Below are 19,150 nucleotides of genomic sequence, written 5' to 3'. Positions count from 1 at the left end.
AAGAGTGAAGAATGAAATATGCCAAGATTATGTCTTGGCTCATTAGTGGTGTTGATATCAAGAAGTGCTCGAGTCTTGCTAAATTTGAACAAGCAAATAAAGCATGAGACTATCTTAAGAGAATGCACTCTCTTAAAAATGTTGCTCAATTTGTAATTTGTAAGACAAAGTACTCACTATAACTCAAGGAGGAAAAAGTATTAGAGAAAACTTTAGTGAGTTGTCCGATCTTTGGAATGAGTTAACTCTTCTTAAGCCACAATTTGAGTCTACTAAATCGGCTCTTCTTCATGGATGGAAAGTTCCCTCTATTGAAGATACTATTTAAGAACTAAGTACGAAGGAAAATAGATTAAAAAAGAAGACATCTAAAGATGATAATGTCTAAGTCCTATCCGTGTTTGGGCCAGAAAACTATGTTCTTGCTTACAAACCACCACATTATGGAAGACCGAACAACGAGCAGTATAGAAGACAAGGCAATGAGTTTGAGAAGAAGAAAATTATTTGTTACTATTGTCATGAATTGGAGAAATTGATGGAGATGTAAATCATAGGATAAAGGTTGGGTGGATGAAATGGAAGAGTGCAACTGGAGTGTTGTGCGACCGTAGAATGCCATTGCGGTTGAAGGGAAAGTTTTATAGGACGACTATTAGGCCCGCTTTACTATATAGTACGGAATGTTGAGATGGATGTGTGAAAATACAATAAAAGATAAGATTCAGAACGAGGAGATACGTAAGAGGGTAGGCGTGACACCCATTGAAAATAAGATGAGAGAGAATCGTTTACGGTGGTTTGGACATATTCAAAGAAGGCCTAATGATGCTCCAGTTAGAAGGATGGAGAAATGGGAAAATATATTAGTTAAAAGAGGTCGGGGTAGGCCTAAGAAGACATGGATGGAGGTGATAGGAAAGGATATGAATGCTTTGAACCTCACCGAGGACATGACATTGGATAGAAATGAATGGAGGAGAAGGATTCATGTGGAAGACCCATAATGATTTTCTTTGTTGGTTCATATCGCCGACCCCAATTGTTTTGGGATGAAGGCGTAGTTGTTGTTGTTGTTGTATTGTCGTGAATTGGGACATGTCAAGCCATATTGTCCTAAATTGAAGAGACCATACGAGATAAAGGTAGCTTTAGTTACATAAGAGACAAGTGAGTTCAAAGCTTCACAAAAATCAAACATCGGGAGCATGTCCTTAATTTAAACCCTTCAACCTTTACTCAAAGGCGCTCCATCAATCGGAGCCGCAGTCTCTTTAGTTGGCATCTCTGACCCCGGTAAGTCTCTTTGACTTCTTGACTCAGGTGCCTCTTTCTATATGACACTGAATGGTGATATTTTATCCGAATGTCGTAATTCAAGCAGGTCAAATATTTTTACTATTGATGGGATATCCTTTGAGATTAAGGGAGTAGAAAATTTCAAAAATGTTTTAAAAAAGGTTTTCTATTCCAAAATTAGATATATTCCTAAGCTAAATCTAAATTTTGTCTGTTTCTCAATTATCTGACTATCGTATACTGTTTCTTTCTCATCTATTGGTTGTCGGGTGTAGGATCGCCAGTCAGGGAAGTTGATTGGGGAAGACCATAGAGAAGGAGGTTTATACTACATGAATTTTTTAGAAATACATAAGTACTTTTTGTTATAATGTTCAAAAACTGGATTTGAATTTATGACATAAAAGACTTAGCCATCTTAATGTATCTAAAATCCAACACTTTTTTCCATATGCATTCCTTATTAAATACATACAATTTAAGTTCCTCTTTTTAATTACCATTGCCCACGGATACATCAAACGGGTAAAATCCCCGAGGTCAAGTTAGGTTCCCAGGGTATCTTAACACACAATTTGTATTTTATTACTGAGTTTCAAACTTAGCCCTCGACCGAAATAGCCTTCGGAACATTAGACCACCTATCTAATGTCAGGGACACCAGAGACGCCCTACGCCCACAAGTGCCACATTCTTGGTATACCAAAACAACAACTGTGTCTTCAAACCACCTCCAGGCAAAGTGGCGGACTCACCCTAAAACCGTGGTTAGAAGAAGAACCTCAATATCGGATTCAGGGGTAACAACACGCACACAGAGTTTTTGTATCCTTACAGTTTCTCCTAAACCGCAACATCCAAGATTCCCACACTAAAGAATGGACATCAAGGAAACATAAATGAGTAGTTAAATATGCTAATACAAGAAGCAAGACTAGATGAGAAGGAGATAAAATTTCTTTGTTTATTTCTTCTGCTAATATTCTGACAGATTTATATAGGAACAATCATCCAACTTCATAAGATGCGCACTGTTACTGTCATGTATCAGTGATTAGGACGATTGTGCTGTAGACATCTTAAAATTCTTCACTCATCATACGATTCATGAAACGATACATGATCACTGATCAAACTTTAAGTCAATTTTAAATTCAGAAACCAGATTCTTAATAGGTTCAAAAAGCCACCATGAAACCTAAACCCATATGAGCTGAAATTTCCCTAGCCTGCTGAAACTAAATCCTCATCATGATAGGATTTTGTTTTTCAGTTTTTTTTTTTAAATACAAGCTATTTCAGTAGCACTTAGATGGCTCAGCCTGCCACACCTATGGTTGTCGTCCTAGACTAATAAAACTCTGAGGCTTCAACCCCCAACCTCAGGGCTTATCTTGGGTGTCTGCTTCAGCAAGGGAGTGATGCCTGCATGAATTGAACCTTGACCACTTGTCTGGTAGCCAAACCCAACCCACTACACAAATCCCCTTAGGGTTTTTGCTTTCTTAACCCCATGTGATTCGATCCACTGAAAGCCCAAAAGAGAAAAAAAAACAGGAAATTCAAGATGAGGTTTCCCCTCAAAATATTGTATGGAATCCGGTCCATATTCCATTCCTCACTCGATTTCAAGAGAGAGAGCCCGTACCTCAGACCGGCGATCGGAGACTGTTGCTGCGAAAGAAGGGTCGGCCGACGTCGATTGCTCCGCTGTCGAGAGAGGAGAAGACAGAGAAGGAGAGGGTGTGTCTGCCACGATTGGGAGGTCACTGGCGCTGGTGCTACTGCTGCCGTGCGCGAAAATGAGAGGAAGAAGGGGATACAGAGGGTAGAGAAGAGAACGAGAGGCAGAGGAGAGTGAGAGAGACGGATTCGGGGTCCCTCTTTGTAGGGGAAAGCCCAAGAAGAGAGGAGCTCTCCTCCGACGGCTGCGCTCCACCCCTCCCACATTGCGATTTCTGTTAGGGTTCACTCTGAACCCTAACTTTTTTTTTTGTAGGGTGCGGGGCTGGTCTGGGTCTGAGACCGAGATCGAGATTCGAGTCCAACCAAGGTTTTGGGCACGCACCACCCACGCGATATGGATCCACGGGTTGGATCCGAATGGATCCAATCGTGGATCCCTTAATATACCTACGTCCATATATATATATACATATTTTCCACTTCTTATTTTCTTTTTCTTAAATATATATATATATATATATAAAAGATATTATACTTATATAAGTAGATATTTTGGATCCGGAATGTGGATCCTGGGCCTATTTACGTATTTTATCAACAAAAATTCTAATTAATTCCCCCCCAAAAATGAGGTTATTACAATTGCAAAGTTTGTTTTGGTCCAGGTGCATACACGATATGAATGTGTGCAACCTTGAAATTCAATTTCTAGATCCGGGTTATGTTATGTGTGTGGATGTTAACATATGTTATGAATGAAAAGTTTCATATGCCTACATGTATGGGACATGGGTGATTATCGTGCATTTATGGATTTGTTTCAAGTGCATGTGCATATATGAAATCAATGTGTGTTTAGCATGTACAATCCTGCATAAATGTTCTCATGTACTTATGAATCATGAATGAATGCATGTGTATTAAGTGATTTCATGAAAGCAATTTCACATAAATGGTGAACACATGCATGCGACTGTGGTAGCTCATGCACATTGTTAAATTGGTATGAATGAATGTGCATTTGGAATAATGTTGGTATCATTGCATAAATTGTATATTATTATGATTTTTGCATACGATGCACCGATGGTCAAAATGAATCATCATGGGTCTGGTGGGCCTCGAGCTTTGGTTTGCTCTTTCTTTATATAGTTTAAATGCATCGCAAAAATCACATTTATTTTAATTGCATTATATTGTACTGTTCTATGTGTTTCCAGGGGCAGGAGTCCCGTGATGGTTCTCGCAGGAGTAGATGCGAGCTTTTGCCTTTGCTTTTGCATGCTGAATTGCAAAACTCAATAATTGACTTTTAATAAAAAAATAATGAATAAGAACAGTGTAATATACGTTTTGAGATCTCCCATCGTAGCTAGCTTGGTAGTTGGTTATCTGCCCTGATAATACATGTTGCTCTCTAGATTGGATGCCAGATAAGGGGTCAATCTGGAGTACAAGTCGGTGACAATTTTAGGTTCATCAAAACTCAAGCAGATTGTTCACCATCTTATTTCCGATTCTGTATTTCTGCACCTTCATTTGTGTGTGTGTGGGTTCAGGTAATGGGACCTGGGATGGCGTAACCAAATGAAATAATGTGTAGTTCAATTATTTATTGAGATGTTAAAAAATGTTGAGACAGAGGTATCGTTTTGCAGATAGAGATGGCTTCTTTGTTTGAGCACCACCTGAAGAGATAAATTTATGGTGGAGTTGCTGAAAGCCCTCATTCTCATTTTCTTTATATTTGTTGAGAGAGAGAGAGAGAGAGAGAGAGAGAGAGAGAGAGAGAGAGAGAGAGAGAGAGAGAGAGAGAGAGAGATTTGCTCCATTACTTTCATGAAGCGATTGGTTTGTTGCCAGTGACATGAATAAGTTTTAATTTTACTTCCCCAAGCATTTGATAATGCCAAACGAAAGAGAGCATGCTATTGTTAGGAAGAGGGTTGCCAGTTAAGATATTCGTTCGAGTACTATGATGTTCGTTAAGCTGCAGCGTGGATGGGGTCTCACAGTAATGGCTTTGAAAGTGATGATTATGTTATTAAGGCTGTGCCAAGCAAACTCAAATTTTCACTGAAGTTATTCTTCCCCCCATCCCTCCATTCTCTGTTGCATGAGACTTTTATCTCGCACGGCTCCTAAGTGATAAAAGAAAGAAGAACTCATCTTCTTTCTTTTTTTATTACCTTCCTCACGTATGTATAAGACCGAATCCATTCGATTTCTAAAAAGGATTACTAATCCTTAACTTTTCGAGGAATCCTTCATCAGTGGTTGTGAATGACTGACTTTCTCAATCTTTTCGACCTTGGTTCCGTAGGAGCAAGTCAGATATAGACCAGGTAGCTCCACCCACCATCGTGTCTTAAATCAGCTTAGTTTAGGTTAGGGCATGCACCCACTTAATTGATAAAAGTGGGATATCAACGACTCAGTTTTAGAATATATTTGCGGCAATTTTTTTTTTTAGAGAGAAAGCTGGGGTTAGGCAGACCCCTACCAGTTATACAACCATACCATTGGGATTCAAACTTGCAACATCCCAACATGAGGTGGCATGCACTAACTGATCCTGCGGGACAAGCGGAGCTCCATTGGTAATATATTTGCTACAATTGATTGTAGGTACAATTGACCTAAGGTCTCAGATGGATTCAGCATGGTTGATTGGCTAGGAATCAATCTTTTGATCAGATTTTTTGATGAAAAAATGTTTTTTCTAAGTTAAGTGCATTTAGGCTGCGTTTGGGAGGGAGGAAGTGGAACTGAGAGGGCATCTGAGACCGTTATGACTGTTAGATCACTCCCAGCACTGTTGAGTATTGTTAGAAAGAGGGGATCCCAGGGAACTGTGATCCTTATGCCTGGAATCAAGACCTTCCAAATCCTCACTTTCCCCTTTTTCAATTCATTCACAATGAGGAGGTATTTACGACCCATTGTGAAAACATTCCAGTGGGCTATTGGTGGGGGAAGCAGATCAGGTCATGCTGAAAATGAGCGTTTTTGCTCATGCTGACATCGTGGCCATCCGATTTGCATTTTAAAAAGATCAAAAGTCAACAAAACCACGTGACATTCATCCAAAATGCAAACAGACGGCCACGATGTCAAACGCTCATTTTCAGCATGACCTGATCTGCATGGGTGCAAGATTTTCGGAGGTTCTTGCTTCTGAGAAATCTTTCATCTCTCTATTGTCGGTTTTCACGTCCTGTCATCATCTTATATATGCATCTGTCTTCCGCTATTAGTTCTTTCACCTCATCCTCAATCTGAAAAAGAAAGAGATGACTTAATTTTTGTTTTTTCTATTTTCTTGTTATTTCTCTATGCTTAGCTGCTTTTCACCAAATTGTTTCATATTTGTTGTGTTTATTATATTGTTTTGTCTTCTTGTTCCCATGTACAGAAATCTGTGGTAAAATGTGAACACATCGTAAAAGAAATCTATTATTTCTATTATACTGTTGGATGAAGGCAAAAAATTTTAGGTGTTTTTTTTTGTTGCTTCTTGTTGTAGGGAGAAACCTAACTAAAAAAAAGGAAAAGGTTGGTAAATGATAACTAAAATTCTAAAATCATGCTCTTCAATGGAACTGTATCCAAATACTGTGTTGATCCAATTCAAATCTGATTCATATATTTTGCTAATCTAGTTTCCATATTACAAATAAATTGTTTTCCAACCAAGACAATGAATCAAAGGAGTATAAAGCCTGAATCCTTGAAGGAATTACAGGTACTTGCAAACAATAGCTTTAATGTATTTCCCGTCAAAACAGCTTCCCTTGAAATCTGGTATTTGCATCTCAACGAACTCCTTCAGAGCCCCTTCAAATGCCTCCTTCCCACACATAGCCTTAGGTATTCTCTGTGATCTTGGCATCAAAGGGTGTTAGAGTTTTACTACCGATTCCATAATGCCCATGAAAGCCACTGTTGCCAAAGTGCTTTTTTTTTAAAAAGGCAAGCTGGGGTTAGACAACTACCAGTTATTCAACGTGCCATTGGGTTTTGAACCTGCAACGTCCCACCACAAGGAGATGTGCACCGACAGCTCCTACCAATCATGCCGAGCACGTTGGTGTGTTGCCAAAGTGCTTTGCTAAGGATGGAGGTGGCAATGCACCTACATTCCCAACATCATATTTCAACACCCATCCACTGAAGATAAGGTTGTTTTTTGGCACCGCCGTTTTTCGATGCAACTCCGACGTACTCGTTCATTATTCAGGCAAGCTTCATTATAATCATTATCTCAGAAGGGTTGGGTTTAAGGTTTGGAAAGGAAGAGGCAGAAGCATACCTGGTAGGGGCAATGGCTGAGCACGGGAATAGAAGACAAGGCTGGTGGGTTGAGGAAGGTTACTGCGACCTCTCTCTCTCTCTCTCTCAACAAAGACGAGAAACCATCCTGCCCTTTGCTTGGATGTGGGGCCTCACTTTTTCTATGATCCGGATTTGTCATGTGAGTCTTATGGATTTCATGAACTCTGGGTGTAGGTGTTAACTTTGAATGCAAACGGATTGGATAAGGGATATGCTTGGTCTGAAGCTAGATTTCAATAAATAAGTTCAAATAGGGCTTCACATGATCACATATGGTCAGAGTTAGATGGGAAGGGGGTACCAAATCATATCCAACTAGCCATTCAAATAAATCTTACACGTATTTAATTTGGATCATGTCAGGTTCAAATTAAAATTTGGACAGAATAGTACACGCTGAATCCAAATTCATCTATTATTCCAAGTCATATGCTCTACAAAGTCAGACCAATGGATTTGAATTCGGTTAGATATCTAAGCCAAATTTGTTCGGTTGGCATCTTCAGAGACATGGCAAACCAATCCAAATTTCACCTTGTTTTTTACTATTAAAGCCCAAAACCAAGCCAACACTGTTTGACTATTTTGACTCCAAAAAATCATTTGTTTGGTAGCCAACACTGATTCTTTGAAATGCCAAAACCATTTGAAAAAAAGTGTTCCCAAACAGCATGTGTGGATCTTGGAACTCTAAAAAACCTCAAAATCATGCTTTGTCAACACATGGAAACGGTGTTTCCATCTAAATGCAAGGCTCCCAAACATAACCAACGGGGGGCTCCGGCAGTGAGTGCACGTTACCTTGTGTTGGGACGTTGCAAGTTCAAATCCCAATGGTATGGTTGTATGACTGGTGGGAGTCTGCCTAACCCTAGCTTGCCTATTAAAAAAAAGAGGCTCCCAAACATATTTGGACAATGATCTTTCAATTGCTAGAAAAAGCTGTTCTGTTGTCCGGATCTAGTGATCCCAATGCCAGTATCTATTAAACAAGGCATGCAAATTACATTTATGCAGTTAGACTAGTGGAAAAAAAAAACCCAGAAGTCGTTTATAAATACAAATGCTTGTAGCAAATATATTCCCATCTTTCCTTGGATCTAAGAAAGGATCCCGCGAGAAGCTACGTGTCTCTAGTAACTACTGAAAATTAGGTTTGTCGGAAAGGATAAATAGGGTTTGGGTTTTGTGTGGCCGTCTCATGTATGTTTTGCTTGGGTGTATTTATTTATTTTATAAAAATATAAATAAGAACACATTTATAAAATAAACATTTGAATCACAAATATTCAACGAAAAATAACCGTATTGTACAAATAATTTGACCTGATTTCCTAAAAACCTTTTAATTTTTGATATTCTTTTGATGTCTAAAATCACAAATATCTAACATTGTTAAGACCTTTTTACCCTTCACAATTGTGAATTAAGGTGTAATTGCGATAAAATTGTACTGTCAGCTAGTTCTAACTCTCACTTAAATCCAGATTTGTAGGTTATTTCTTGCGGAACTCATGAATTCACATAAATTTATTTACAAATTTTTAGTGAAACTAAAACCACCAAAATCACAAATATCCTACGCTTTCACATATCTTTCACGAAATTGCATAAATTTATGTGCGAAACTTTACTTACCATTAAATTCACAAATATCCTATTTTTTCGCATATACTTTCAGAAATCACATAAATTTATTTGCAAAACTTACTACTAAATTCATAAATATCCTACATTTTTGCGTATACTTTTAGAACTTGCAAGAATACTGTTACATTTACTTTTCTTTCTAGTCATAGTTGGCAAACCTGTGACTCAGATTTGGATCACCCAACACTTGACTCGTGGGTCAGCGGGTCGACTCGGTTACTCGGACGGGTTAGGACCTAAAATTTTCAGTGTTTTTTAATAATACCTTAAATATTGAATATAGCACTATGTTTTTCTACAGTATGAATGCAAATAATCAAAATCCAAGGCCCAAGCAGCAAATTCACCAAAATCAAAGCATCAAAGGACAAAAACTACAAAATATTTGCATAAAAAATAGATAAGCTTCATAATTTCACATGTAACTAGCCACATACATAATAACAATAATGAAAATTGTGAAATAAATATTAATAATTAAGCTACACAATCCTCACTTTGTAAATTTATATTTTTAACAGCAAAATGGAAAAAATAAAAAAAGATTCACACAATCCCACAATGCACACACATAGACATGGTACACAATAAGATGAAAAACACCCAAAGTGTGCATAGTGCACACTACAATACAGGGAAACACAAACTGTATGGAAAAAAAAAATCATCATGCATCTCCTCTGAGAGAGAGAGAGAGAGAGAGAGAGAGAGAGAGAGAGAGAGAGAGAGAGAGAGAGAGAGAGAGAGAGAGAGAGAGCATCGCAACGCACATCGGCAATAGGGGGTCGCAAAGCAGAAAAGAAAGAGTGAGAAAGAGAGAGAGAACCCTATGTCAGCGTCTCCGGCGGTCATTAGTGGTCACCGGCGGTGGTGATGGTCACCGAAAATGGAGGGGAGGGCTCGGAGCGGAATAGGGTTTTAGTCTTTCAGAAATGGGTAAGGAGGGGAAGAGTCGAGAGACTCGAGCCCTTTGTTATGTTTTAAAGCCGGTTCGTCTTGGAACAAACCGGTATGCATACCGGTTCGATCCAGTGAATCTGTTCAGAACCGATTGACTTGAAACAGACTTGAATCGTCCGGTTCAACACTGAGTCGATGAGTTGCCAAGTCAGTGCTGAGTCAGGCGATTCCTGAATGATTCTAGCCCGAACCAGGTTAAAACAGGTTTGGGCTGGATCGGCGGCCCAACTGTTGGACGATCCGTTCCAATCGGACGATTCCAGAGTCGGATCGCCGGGTTTGCTTACTATGTTTCTAGCTGCTGGCTTGGACAGTCTGGTCTCCAACATTAGAGTTTGCACATGCAGGATATGTCCATTGTTTCTATTTGATCTGCATCATACTTGATCTGATGACATTGTTGAAAAGCGTAAGATGCTTATGCAGACTGCGACTTTACTCTTTTGTTATAATACCATTGCTTGAGACTTATTTTGTTTCCTGTACCTTACACCAAAAATTGGCCATTTCTGCTCCATGTAATCAGGCAAACATTTTGCAAATGGTTTATCTCAGGTGTGGATACACTATACTTTTCAGAGTGTGGAGTGGAATGAGGATTGTCTTTTGCTCACTGAGCAATTGTGCAATTCATATCAGTAGGAAAAGTAACACCACTATTAGAAATAGTGGGGTTTTGAAACTTTATCTCTTGTGGATTCAAATCATGAGGGAGTGTGCTTTACAGGACTTAAAATTGTTAGGTAAGGTTTTTGGGTGCTATTCCTGAATTCAAGTTAAAAATTATTTGAATTATAATCAATTTCTAGCAAGATTATCCTTCCTAATGAAAGGGGACACATATGAATCACAAGAGATTAACATAGAATTTGGGAAGCCAACATTGGATATCCTGAAATTTTAGGAAAGGTTGGGAGTTTATCATTTTAACTAGTGGGGCATTTGAGAGAGGTCTCAGACTTGGCTCAAGTCAAACTGGAGCTACTAAAGGTATGGATACACTATTTTTTTATAGAATTCCAATATGACTAGCATATAAGGGGATTTGGAATGGGAGTCAAAATAGAGTATCTGTGACATAGGGTTAGATTCGGTATCAGTCTTAGTCATAAAATCCAAATTGAATGCATCTGATGAAGAATTAAATGTATTTATTTGAATAGATAAAATGTTTTTTCCAATCTTAAACCCATGTCAATTGCATTTGATACAGATCTAAGTTGAATTTGGCAATTTTCATATTGAAGCTACTTACATTTTGTGAGATTTGTGTGTGTTGGAGAGAGAGAGAGAGAGAGAGAGAGAGAGAGAGAGAGAGAGAGAGAGAGAGAGAGAGAGAGAGAGAGAGAGAGAGAGAGAGAGAGAGTCACATGGGGGTGAGGAATGACTTGAAATCCCATAAAAATCCTTTTGACCTGGATCTGTTTTCCACACAAATTATGGCTGACAAACTTTCATGGGATTTGGAGTTACATGGGGCCAGTTGGGACTTCAAATTCCATGAAAATCTCTTAGACCGAGAAAATATTATTTTCATAATTTCATGTGAAAATGAATGTTCCTAAGATAAGCTTGTGTGGCTTAATAAGTTTCTGTAAATTTCTTAATGAGTTAATTACAACAAAAAGAGAAGCATGAGAAAGACAGTCCAATTGGTCATAACTAGAATCCTTTTTTGGTGGGTTATTTAATTTTTTTTTGAAACAAGCAAAAAAAGATCCTTTACAGTTGAAGTGTGGCTGTCCCTACTTCAACTGTAAAGTGTTAGATATTGAAATCCAGTTTAAGACATCATTAAATTTGAGTTATGAGATCTCTTTTTATTTTTATGGTAATTATTTTGCCAATTTAGGAATGCTTATCCAGCTTTGGAAATGATTTTTTTTAATAAATGATAGAAGAGGGACATAGGTGTGGTTTCACTTTTCCTTTGGAAGATTAGTAGCATTAACATTCGGGTATTGTTGTTAATAATTTTAGTGCATTCTGACTTGGATTGTGGTTCAATGTAAGATCACCAAACTTTTCTGGATTTAGAATTATAAGTGTAACTTCTTTCAAAACATGCTATTCCATAACCCATCATGTCCAGCTTAATGTGTATGTATGCATTTAATCCTGAACACCAAGTCACAGTATTTTGTTATTGTATATTTCTAGCCTGTGGATCCTAACCTCCATATGCAAATAGTTGCATGCACTTGAATCTTCTATGCATGCAACACAAGCTGCATGGTTGAAGGTGATGGTTGGCTTGTTAAGTTATGCTTTGTTCACCAAGGGGTCTGGTTTAATGGACCACAATCTTCAAGGACCATTTATAAATAGATTCTGTTTTTGAGATGTCTTCATTTATGGGGTTTTATGAGGTTTCTGTTCTGCTGTCTCCTTGTTTCTTTTTATCCTGTAGGCGCAACATATTTATGAGCTGCATGGTCCACAATCTACAATGATGATTAGTTGTTGTTCATTAATAAGTTTTATTAGAAGCTGCCCCTCTTTCAGTATGGAGACTAATAAAAGTTGCACTTGTAGCTTTTGTCTGTTGTTGAAAGATAATTTTGGTTGTTAATTTCTTATCTTCACCTACTTGGAAGTGATTTTTAATTTTTTTTAAAAGTTGTTATATTCACTATTCTGCCCCTTGCTACATTTTCTCTATAACATTGATATAAATTTCAAAAATTTATTGTTAATTTCTCCTATGTAATCCTTCTGACTTATTTCAATTTCTTTGGCCATGTCAGCTAGCTGCACTGATGAGATCATTTTACATTTGTTTCTGTTTTTCTCCAAACTCTTCAGTTAGACTTGATCCATATGCTAAGCTAGTGGGTGTGACTAAAATATTATTTGTTGATTGCAGGGGTTCCTTGCATATTTGGTGTCCTAACTTGTGATGATATGGATCAGGTGGGACTTTCTTTCCCCTCTCTAGAAGGCATGTGGGAAATATGTATATTGTTTCTCAAGTTCAAAGTCAAAAAATTATTATTCATGGTAGTAATAGCTTGAAATTCGTTAGCAGCTTTTTCTCTGAATTTTGACATATGCTTAAGCTGTTTCTGAAGCAAACATCCTGCAAATAATTTTGGAAGTTTAGAATCTTGTACTGTGCCTCATAACATGTACCTTTCCTGGCAGGCTATAAATCGAGCAGGTGGAAAGTCTGGAAATAAAGGTTCAGAGGCTGCTCTAACAGCTGTAAGTTCATTTTACATATCAAACTTAGAAACATAAAAGAGACAAAATGAATCTGTCTCTGCTCTAGTAGGTGGTTTCTATATACCTGATGCAGACCCAATTCCTGTAGTCCCAGAACTAGATCCAATTTATCAAATGCAGCAACTTGTGGAACTCACCCTTGGGGCTCCACCTTACTAGCCCAGCATTAAAGATCAAGTGGGACCCACCTGTGGGATGCCTTCTCCAGAAATAGCCCAAGGGAGCTTAGTGGCACCCACCTCCTTGGCGTCTCAGCCTATTTCAGGGCTCCAGGAAAATCGTGTAGAGGGATTTGAATGCCTCTCTAAAAAAAGGAAGAAAGAAGTCAAAGGAAGACTCCTTCTGGTGTCTCTAAAAATGGGAGAGACAAAATTAGAGAGGAGCCAAGTGGGAACAACCCTAGGGGGCATCCTCCCATATTTTTGGAGTCTCTTAAAAAACGTTTCAAGGGATTTGATGGCTCTCTAAGAAAGGAAATGGGAAGCCAAGGGAGTTGACCAGTTTCAGACGAGAAAACCCCTATTTCTAGCTTGGTCCAAGTGGGTTAACTAAATATAGCTTTTTCATATTTACATTTTATCTAGTTTTAGATTTAGATTTAATATTGCTTATGAAATTGTGTAAGGCATTAGGTGCCCCTTTCTGGCCTATATATAGAGGCCTTGTTCCTCTTTGAAAATCAACTAAGAAATTGAGTTAAATCTTGAACTTGTCTCTCATCTCTCTTTTAAATTTGTCCCCCTTCTCTCTCTAAGGACGAGTCTCACTCTCTCTTTAGCTCGAGTCCCTACCCTCTGACTCGTCTCTCTCTAGGGCTAATCCCTACACTCAATTGGCATGGTTGATCCTTGGTGAGTCAACTCACTTTAGTGGACCAAGTTGCTGCCTTGTCTCCACTCTGTTTTGTGCGGTCAACTTTGGAGGCCTAGATCCTCTCAAACCCAACTCGTGGAACCCTGGCCTTCCACAGATTACTCAGCCTAGCCTCAATAAGTCGTCCGAGACCTTTCCATAACCCTAAACCTAGTTCAGAAGCCCCTAAACCAAATTAAGCTAAACCTAAAATCTGACCTACCTTGAAAATTAGTCAGACTTTGTAAAATCGCTCAGCCCAAACTGTAGTGCCTCTAGTTCTGAAATTGACTCAGCCTACCTTAGGATGTCTAGTATCTACCCTCCAAAAATCATGATTTATTGAGCTCTCTGTTCGAAGATCTTGATTTTACAAGTCAATCTGTCTGTTCTCAAAACCCAAACTGTCCCTGCCCTGTCTGTCCCGCCACTTGTCCGAGTCATTTCTCCTTGTTCCTGTGTGGGCTGCCCTTGAAATTTCAAACGTACCTATTTCAAGGTGTCCAGAACCATCCCTTAAAATTTGGGATTTTTCTGTGGTACCGTTTGGGCACACTGATTTTTCTACTGAACCGTTTCAGAAAACCGAACCCTGTTTACCCGCTGCATAAAAGTTACTAACCCAGTCCCATGAATGCACCAGTACCTATGAGGAAACTTTTTTATGTCTTTGTGTTGGTCCTAGACTCCTCGTAGCTAGCTTGGTAGTTGGTTATCTGCCCTGATAATACATGTTGCCCTCTAGATTGGATGCCAGATAAGGGGTCAATCTGGAGTACAAGTCGGTGACAATTTTAGGTTCATCAAAACTCAAGCAGATTGTTCACCATCTTATTTCCGATTTTGTATTTCTGCACCTTCATTTGTGTGTGTGTGGGTTCAGGTAATGGGACCTGGGATGGCGTAACCAAATGAAATAATGTGTAGTTCAATTATTTATTGAGATGTTAAAAAATGTTGAGACGGAGGTATCGTTTTGCAGATAGAGATGGCTTCTTTGTTTGAGCACCACCTGAAGAGATAAATTTATGGTGGAGTTGCTGAAAGCCCTCATTCTCATTTTCTTTATATTTGTTGAGAGAGAGAGAGAGAGAGAGAGAGAGAGAGAGAGAGAGAGAGAGAGAGAGAGAGAGAGATTTGCTCCATTACTTTCATGAAGCGATTGGTTTGTTGCCAGTGACATGAATAAGTTTTAATTTTACTTCCCCAAGCATTTGATAATGCCAAACGAAAGAGAGCATGCTATTGTTAGGAAGAGGGTTGCCAGTTATGAGGCTGTGCACATGCGAAGATCTATATATATCTCTCATATAACCAGTATGAGAAGTTTTATGTGAACCGAGATTTTCATGGGTCTCTTTGTTTTTTCTTAAATTTAACTATACGGATGTGATCTACTTATTGGTTCAAAGGAGACCACCTCTAGAACATCTGATGATGATATGCTTGAAAATCCATGACTCAATTTTTCATAACTATTCAAGCATCCAAGATCATGTTTTCTCATAGACGATCCAATAGTGTATCTTTCTAGCAAATAAACCATGTTGAACACATAACGATATTGCAAATGCCTAACTCACACAAACGTTATCATATTTTACTGACCCTATATATATATATATATATATATATATATATTAAGCCTCATTTCTTGTTCTGCTCGGTCCCAAAGGTTTTAAGTATTTTATGATAGATCTGAACCCTTAGATGTGTTTACCATGATCCATTTAGTGAGAATCCACTCTTAGATCATGTTTTTTCAATGAAAAACTATGCTTTTCTGATATGGGAAAAACTGGTACCTTCATAATTTTGAATAACCGGAAAACCTGTATACAAGTCAGATTCCAGCGATCGAAAAGCGTATTCCCACTAAACAAAACCTATAAATAACATCTACCGTGTTAGATGTGAGAAAAATTACTTAAAACTATGATTTTTAAAGGGGCCTAACTAGACCTAACGAAAAATACTTATAACCTTTGGGACCATTAAAAGACCATTTTCACTGGTGCCAAAATTGGTCAAAACTACATCCCCTTCAGGTTCCAACTAAGTGTTTGGAATCCACAAAGTATAATCAACATCAATATTATTCTACCAAACCATCCACACACACAAATAACCCTTAAATAGGAAAGCACATTAGCAGATCATCCATTATGTGGTTCAAATTTCAATTTCATCAGAGTCTACTCTTATTGCAGTTGCTTTCAAAGCGTCCAATGAGCTCGGTGGAGCTTAATACATAGATATAACAAAAATAAGCATTCATGATTGACGTTGGTGACCCTCCAAATGTTTGATGAAAGGCTAAGGTATATAGCTCAGCAATAGCAATGGCATTGGCCGGCTGGGTCGCCCCAGTTCTTGCACTCGCCACCCTTGCACCCGTTTGCTGCACAGTACGAGTTGCAGCGATCCTCGTCGCCTCCGTTCCCTTTGTGGCAACCATTGTAAGGGTTGGTGCAGCACACCGAGTTGCCTTGTTGTGTCTCCGCTCCCATGCAATCTAAATAAACCACAAAATAAAAAACAGTATTATGGGTATGGTTTTTGAAATTTTATCGGCAAGGAAAATATCACGACGCGTGTTTAAGCAAAATTTGTTGCCTTAAAGAATATTGAAAAATAAAGTAAGAAATAAAAATTATATATAAATTAATTTTATCGGAGCCATTCATATATAAGTTCTTTTTTTTTCTTTTGAAAACTTATCAAAAGTGATAAAAACATATAGACCAAACTGGATGTACACTAGGGTTGTACATTTTACTTTGATACGTGGCATGTCTCCAAGGGAGGATCAGGTGCAATATGATTGCACACTTTTAGTGTGCTGCTGCACCTGATCACCCTGCATCTTTGGGATACAGCTTCTCAGCTGTGGGGTCCATCCGCAGATGGTGCTGCACACCAAAACAGTGCAATCACATTACACCTGATCTTCTTTTCATATCTGCGCTAAGGAGCAGCAACAATGAACAACTGGTTGGGATCTGCCTAAGCCCAGCTTGCTTAGAGGAAAAAGTTCGATGTACACTTTCATGCTTGATTAAGTTTTTTCATAAAAAGAAAAAAAAAATACAGTCATCAGTTACTTTCATTATTATAAATCTCGTTTCCTATTTTTCTGAATGAAAATCACAAATCTCGTACTAGTGAAATATATATCATGTTGAAGAAACTATTTTTCTTGGAAAGATCTCTGAAAAATACCAGTCCATATATATATATATATATATATATATATATATATATATATATATATATATATATATATATATATATGACTACTATTTTTCTTTGAAGGAAATATAGATGTCTGCTATTATCTGAAAAAGTTGGTCTTAGCATTGATAGCATGATACTAACACAATATTTTCAAAATGACAATTATTCTTAAAAATGTTGCATACTTTTGGTATAATAGCATCTTTTAGAATATCAGGATAAAATCAGAATATTTTCAAAATGTCACCAGTATTTGTGACTATGACTGCTTTTTTTTTTGTTATAATCCATCAAAATTCATTACTTTGAGCGTAAGAGCAAAAGAAAAAGACTACAGCGCATGTATGTAGGTCATAGACGTGCAAACCATACAATAACTTAAAAAGCGATGAAAATTAGCTAACAAGTGTGACATGCAAAACTGTACTAAATTTGATGATAAAAAGTTGGCTAAGAAGCTTTTGTCCGGTGCTACGTGACATGGACACAACCATAAGAATACTGTGAAATTGACCATGGGAAGTAGTAGACACGACACAAGCACAAACTGAAGTGTCCGTGTAACATAGGACTGGTGTAACTTTAACACATGTAAAGGAAGATGGTAAAGGGGAAAATTAAGGAATCTTCCTCTACTCACTTGCAACGAGAAGGAAGTACACAAAAAAGGTGACAACAAAAATCTTGGCCATTTTCTCGTTTTCCTTCTCTTCTCTTCTTCTTCTTCTTTCTTCCCTGAGTTGAGTTCTCGAGTATGTGTGCATAAAGGTTGGCTTCTATTTATATTGTTTAGGTAAGGTCTATTTAGGAAGTTTCAAATATTAACCTTCCATATATGATTTCCTTGTTTTTGGAAATAATAACATACGAACGATTTCCTTTCATAGTTTGCCTTTCCTTTCATTTTCAACTATTAGAAGGGTCCGATGATGCTTTTCCTATTGATTCTCAGTGGTTTAGGGCTGTTAACTAGGTTGGACCTCCTTCATTAGACCCAGCTCAGCATTCACCCAGAAAAGTCACCACCATTCTTGGGTGCGAGCTTTCTCCCAATCACCACAACAAAGCAGTGGATTAGCGACGACCACATTCCGTCGCTAATCCGTCGTTAATCCGTTGCTAACAGACTTAGTGATGGCTTAGCGACGACTAGGCGACGGAATGCTTACATCGCAAATTTTTCGACGCTAACTGGAGACAGAATAAATTCGTCGCCAGGTCCGTCGCTAATTGCGATGGAATAATGAGCGACGTATTCCGTCGCCAATCCGTCGGTACTAAACGACGACCTCGGTTGACGACAGATTGACATCCATCGCTAAGCCGTCGCTAGATTTATATGCATAGCGACGGATGTTTCCGTCGCAAACACGAAAAAAAATAAAAAAAAATTATTTGAAAATTAAATACCGAGAACGGTACAATTTATATTTCTTGTACAATTTATATTTCTTGTAAATAAAAAACAAACTACACATAAAATTTCATATAAAGGGAATCTACAACAATTAATCGTTTCACCTTAAAATTAACAAGTTTAGTTATTTACAATTCAACAATTACAATTTGCAAAAAAAAAAAAATTTAAAGTCTTCAGTTCTCTAATCATCGCCAAGATTTTGTGCGTCTTCTTGTTCATTGCCTTTGTCTATCCCTTCAGCTTCCCTACGCTGATTATCACTAGCAGCCTACACAAGAAAAGAACAGTCAGTATTGATAAACAAAATATAATAAAATAAATTACACACTATATGTGATTCTATCATGTGCTCATATGTGTTCTAAAGCAATAAAAAAACTTTATATGTGATTATATCATGCTCATATGTGCTTTAAGGCAGGCAAAAAACTTTATATGTGTTTCTATCATGAATTATATGTGTTTTAAGGCATTAAAAATTTTTTA

At 37.9% G+C, this 19,150-nt stretch overlaps 1 protein-coding gene across 2 annotated transcripts in view; it reads left to right on the top strand.

Annotated features, from left to right (window-relative positions):
- Positions 1-15,363, top strand: part of COS1 (6,7-dimethyl-8-ribityllumazine synthase / DMRL synthase / lumazine synthase / riboflavin synthase) — an 86,446-nt gene extending 71,083 nt beyond the window's left edge. For both annotated transcript variants that reach the window (XM_090002774.1, XM_090002775.1), the window contains 3 exons: positions 12,797-12,843; positions 13,075-13,134; positions 14,990-15,363. In XM_090002774.1, coding sequence (XP_089858900.1) covers positions 12,797-12,843; positions 13,075-13,134; positions 14,990-15,031 — 149 coding nt within the window. In that variant the 3' untranslated portion in view covers positions 15,032-15,363. The remainder of the gene's footprint in view (positions 1-12,796; positions 12,844-13,074; positions 13,135-14,989) is intronic.
- Positions 15,364-19,150: the final 3,787 nt, after the last annotated feature.

The sequence above is a fragment of the Nuphar pumila genome, chromosome 4, assembly GCF_984573655.1.
Source record: "Nuphar pumila chromosome 4, dmNupPumi1.hap1.1, whole genome shotgun sequence".
Classification (NCBI taxonomy): domain Eukaryota; kingdom Viridiplantae; phylum Streptophyta; class Magnoliopsida; order Nymphaeales; family Nymphaeaceae; genus Nuphar; species Nuphar pumila.
Note: the sequence above shows the minus strand (reverse complement) of the source record. Positions and strands in the feature narration are given on the sequence as shown.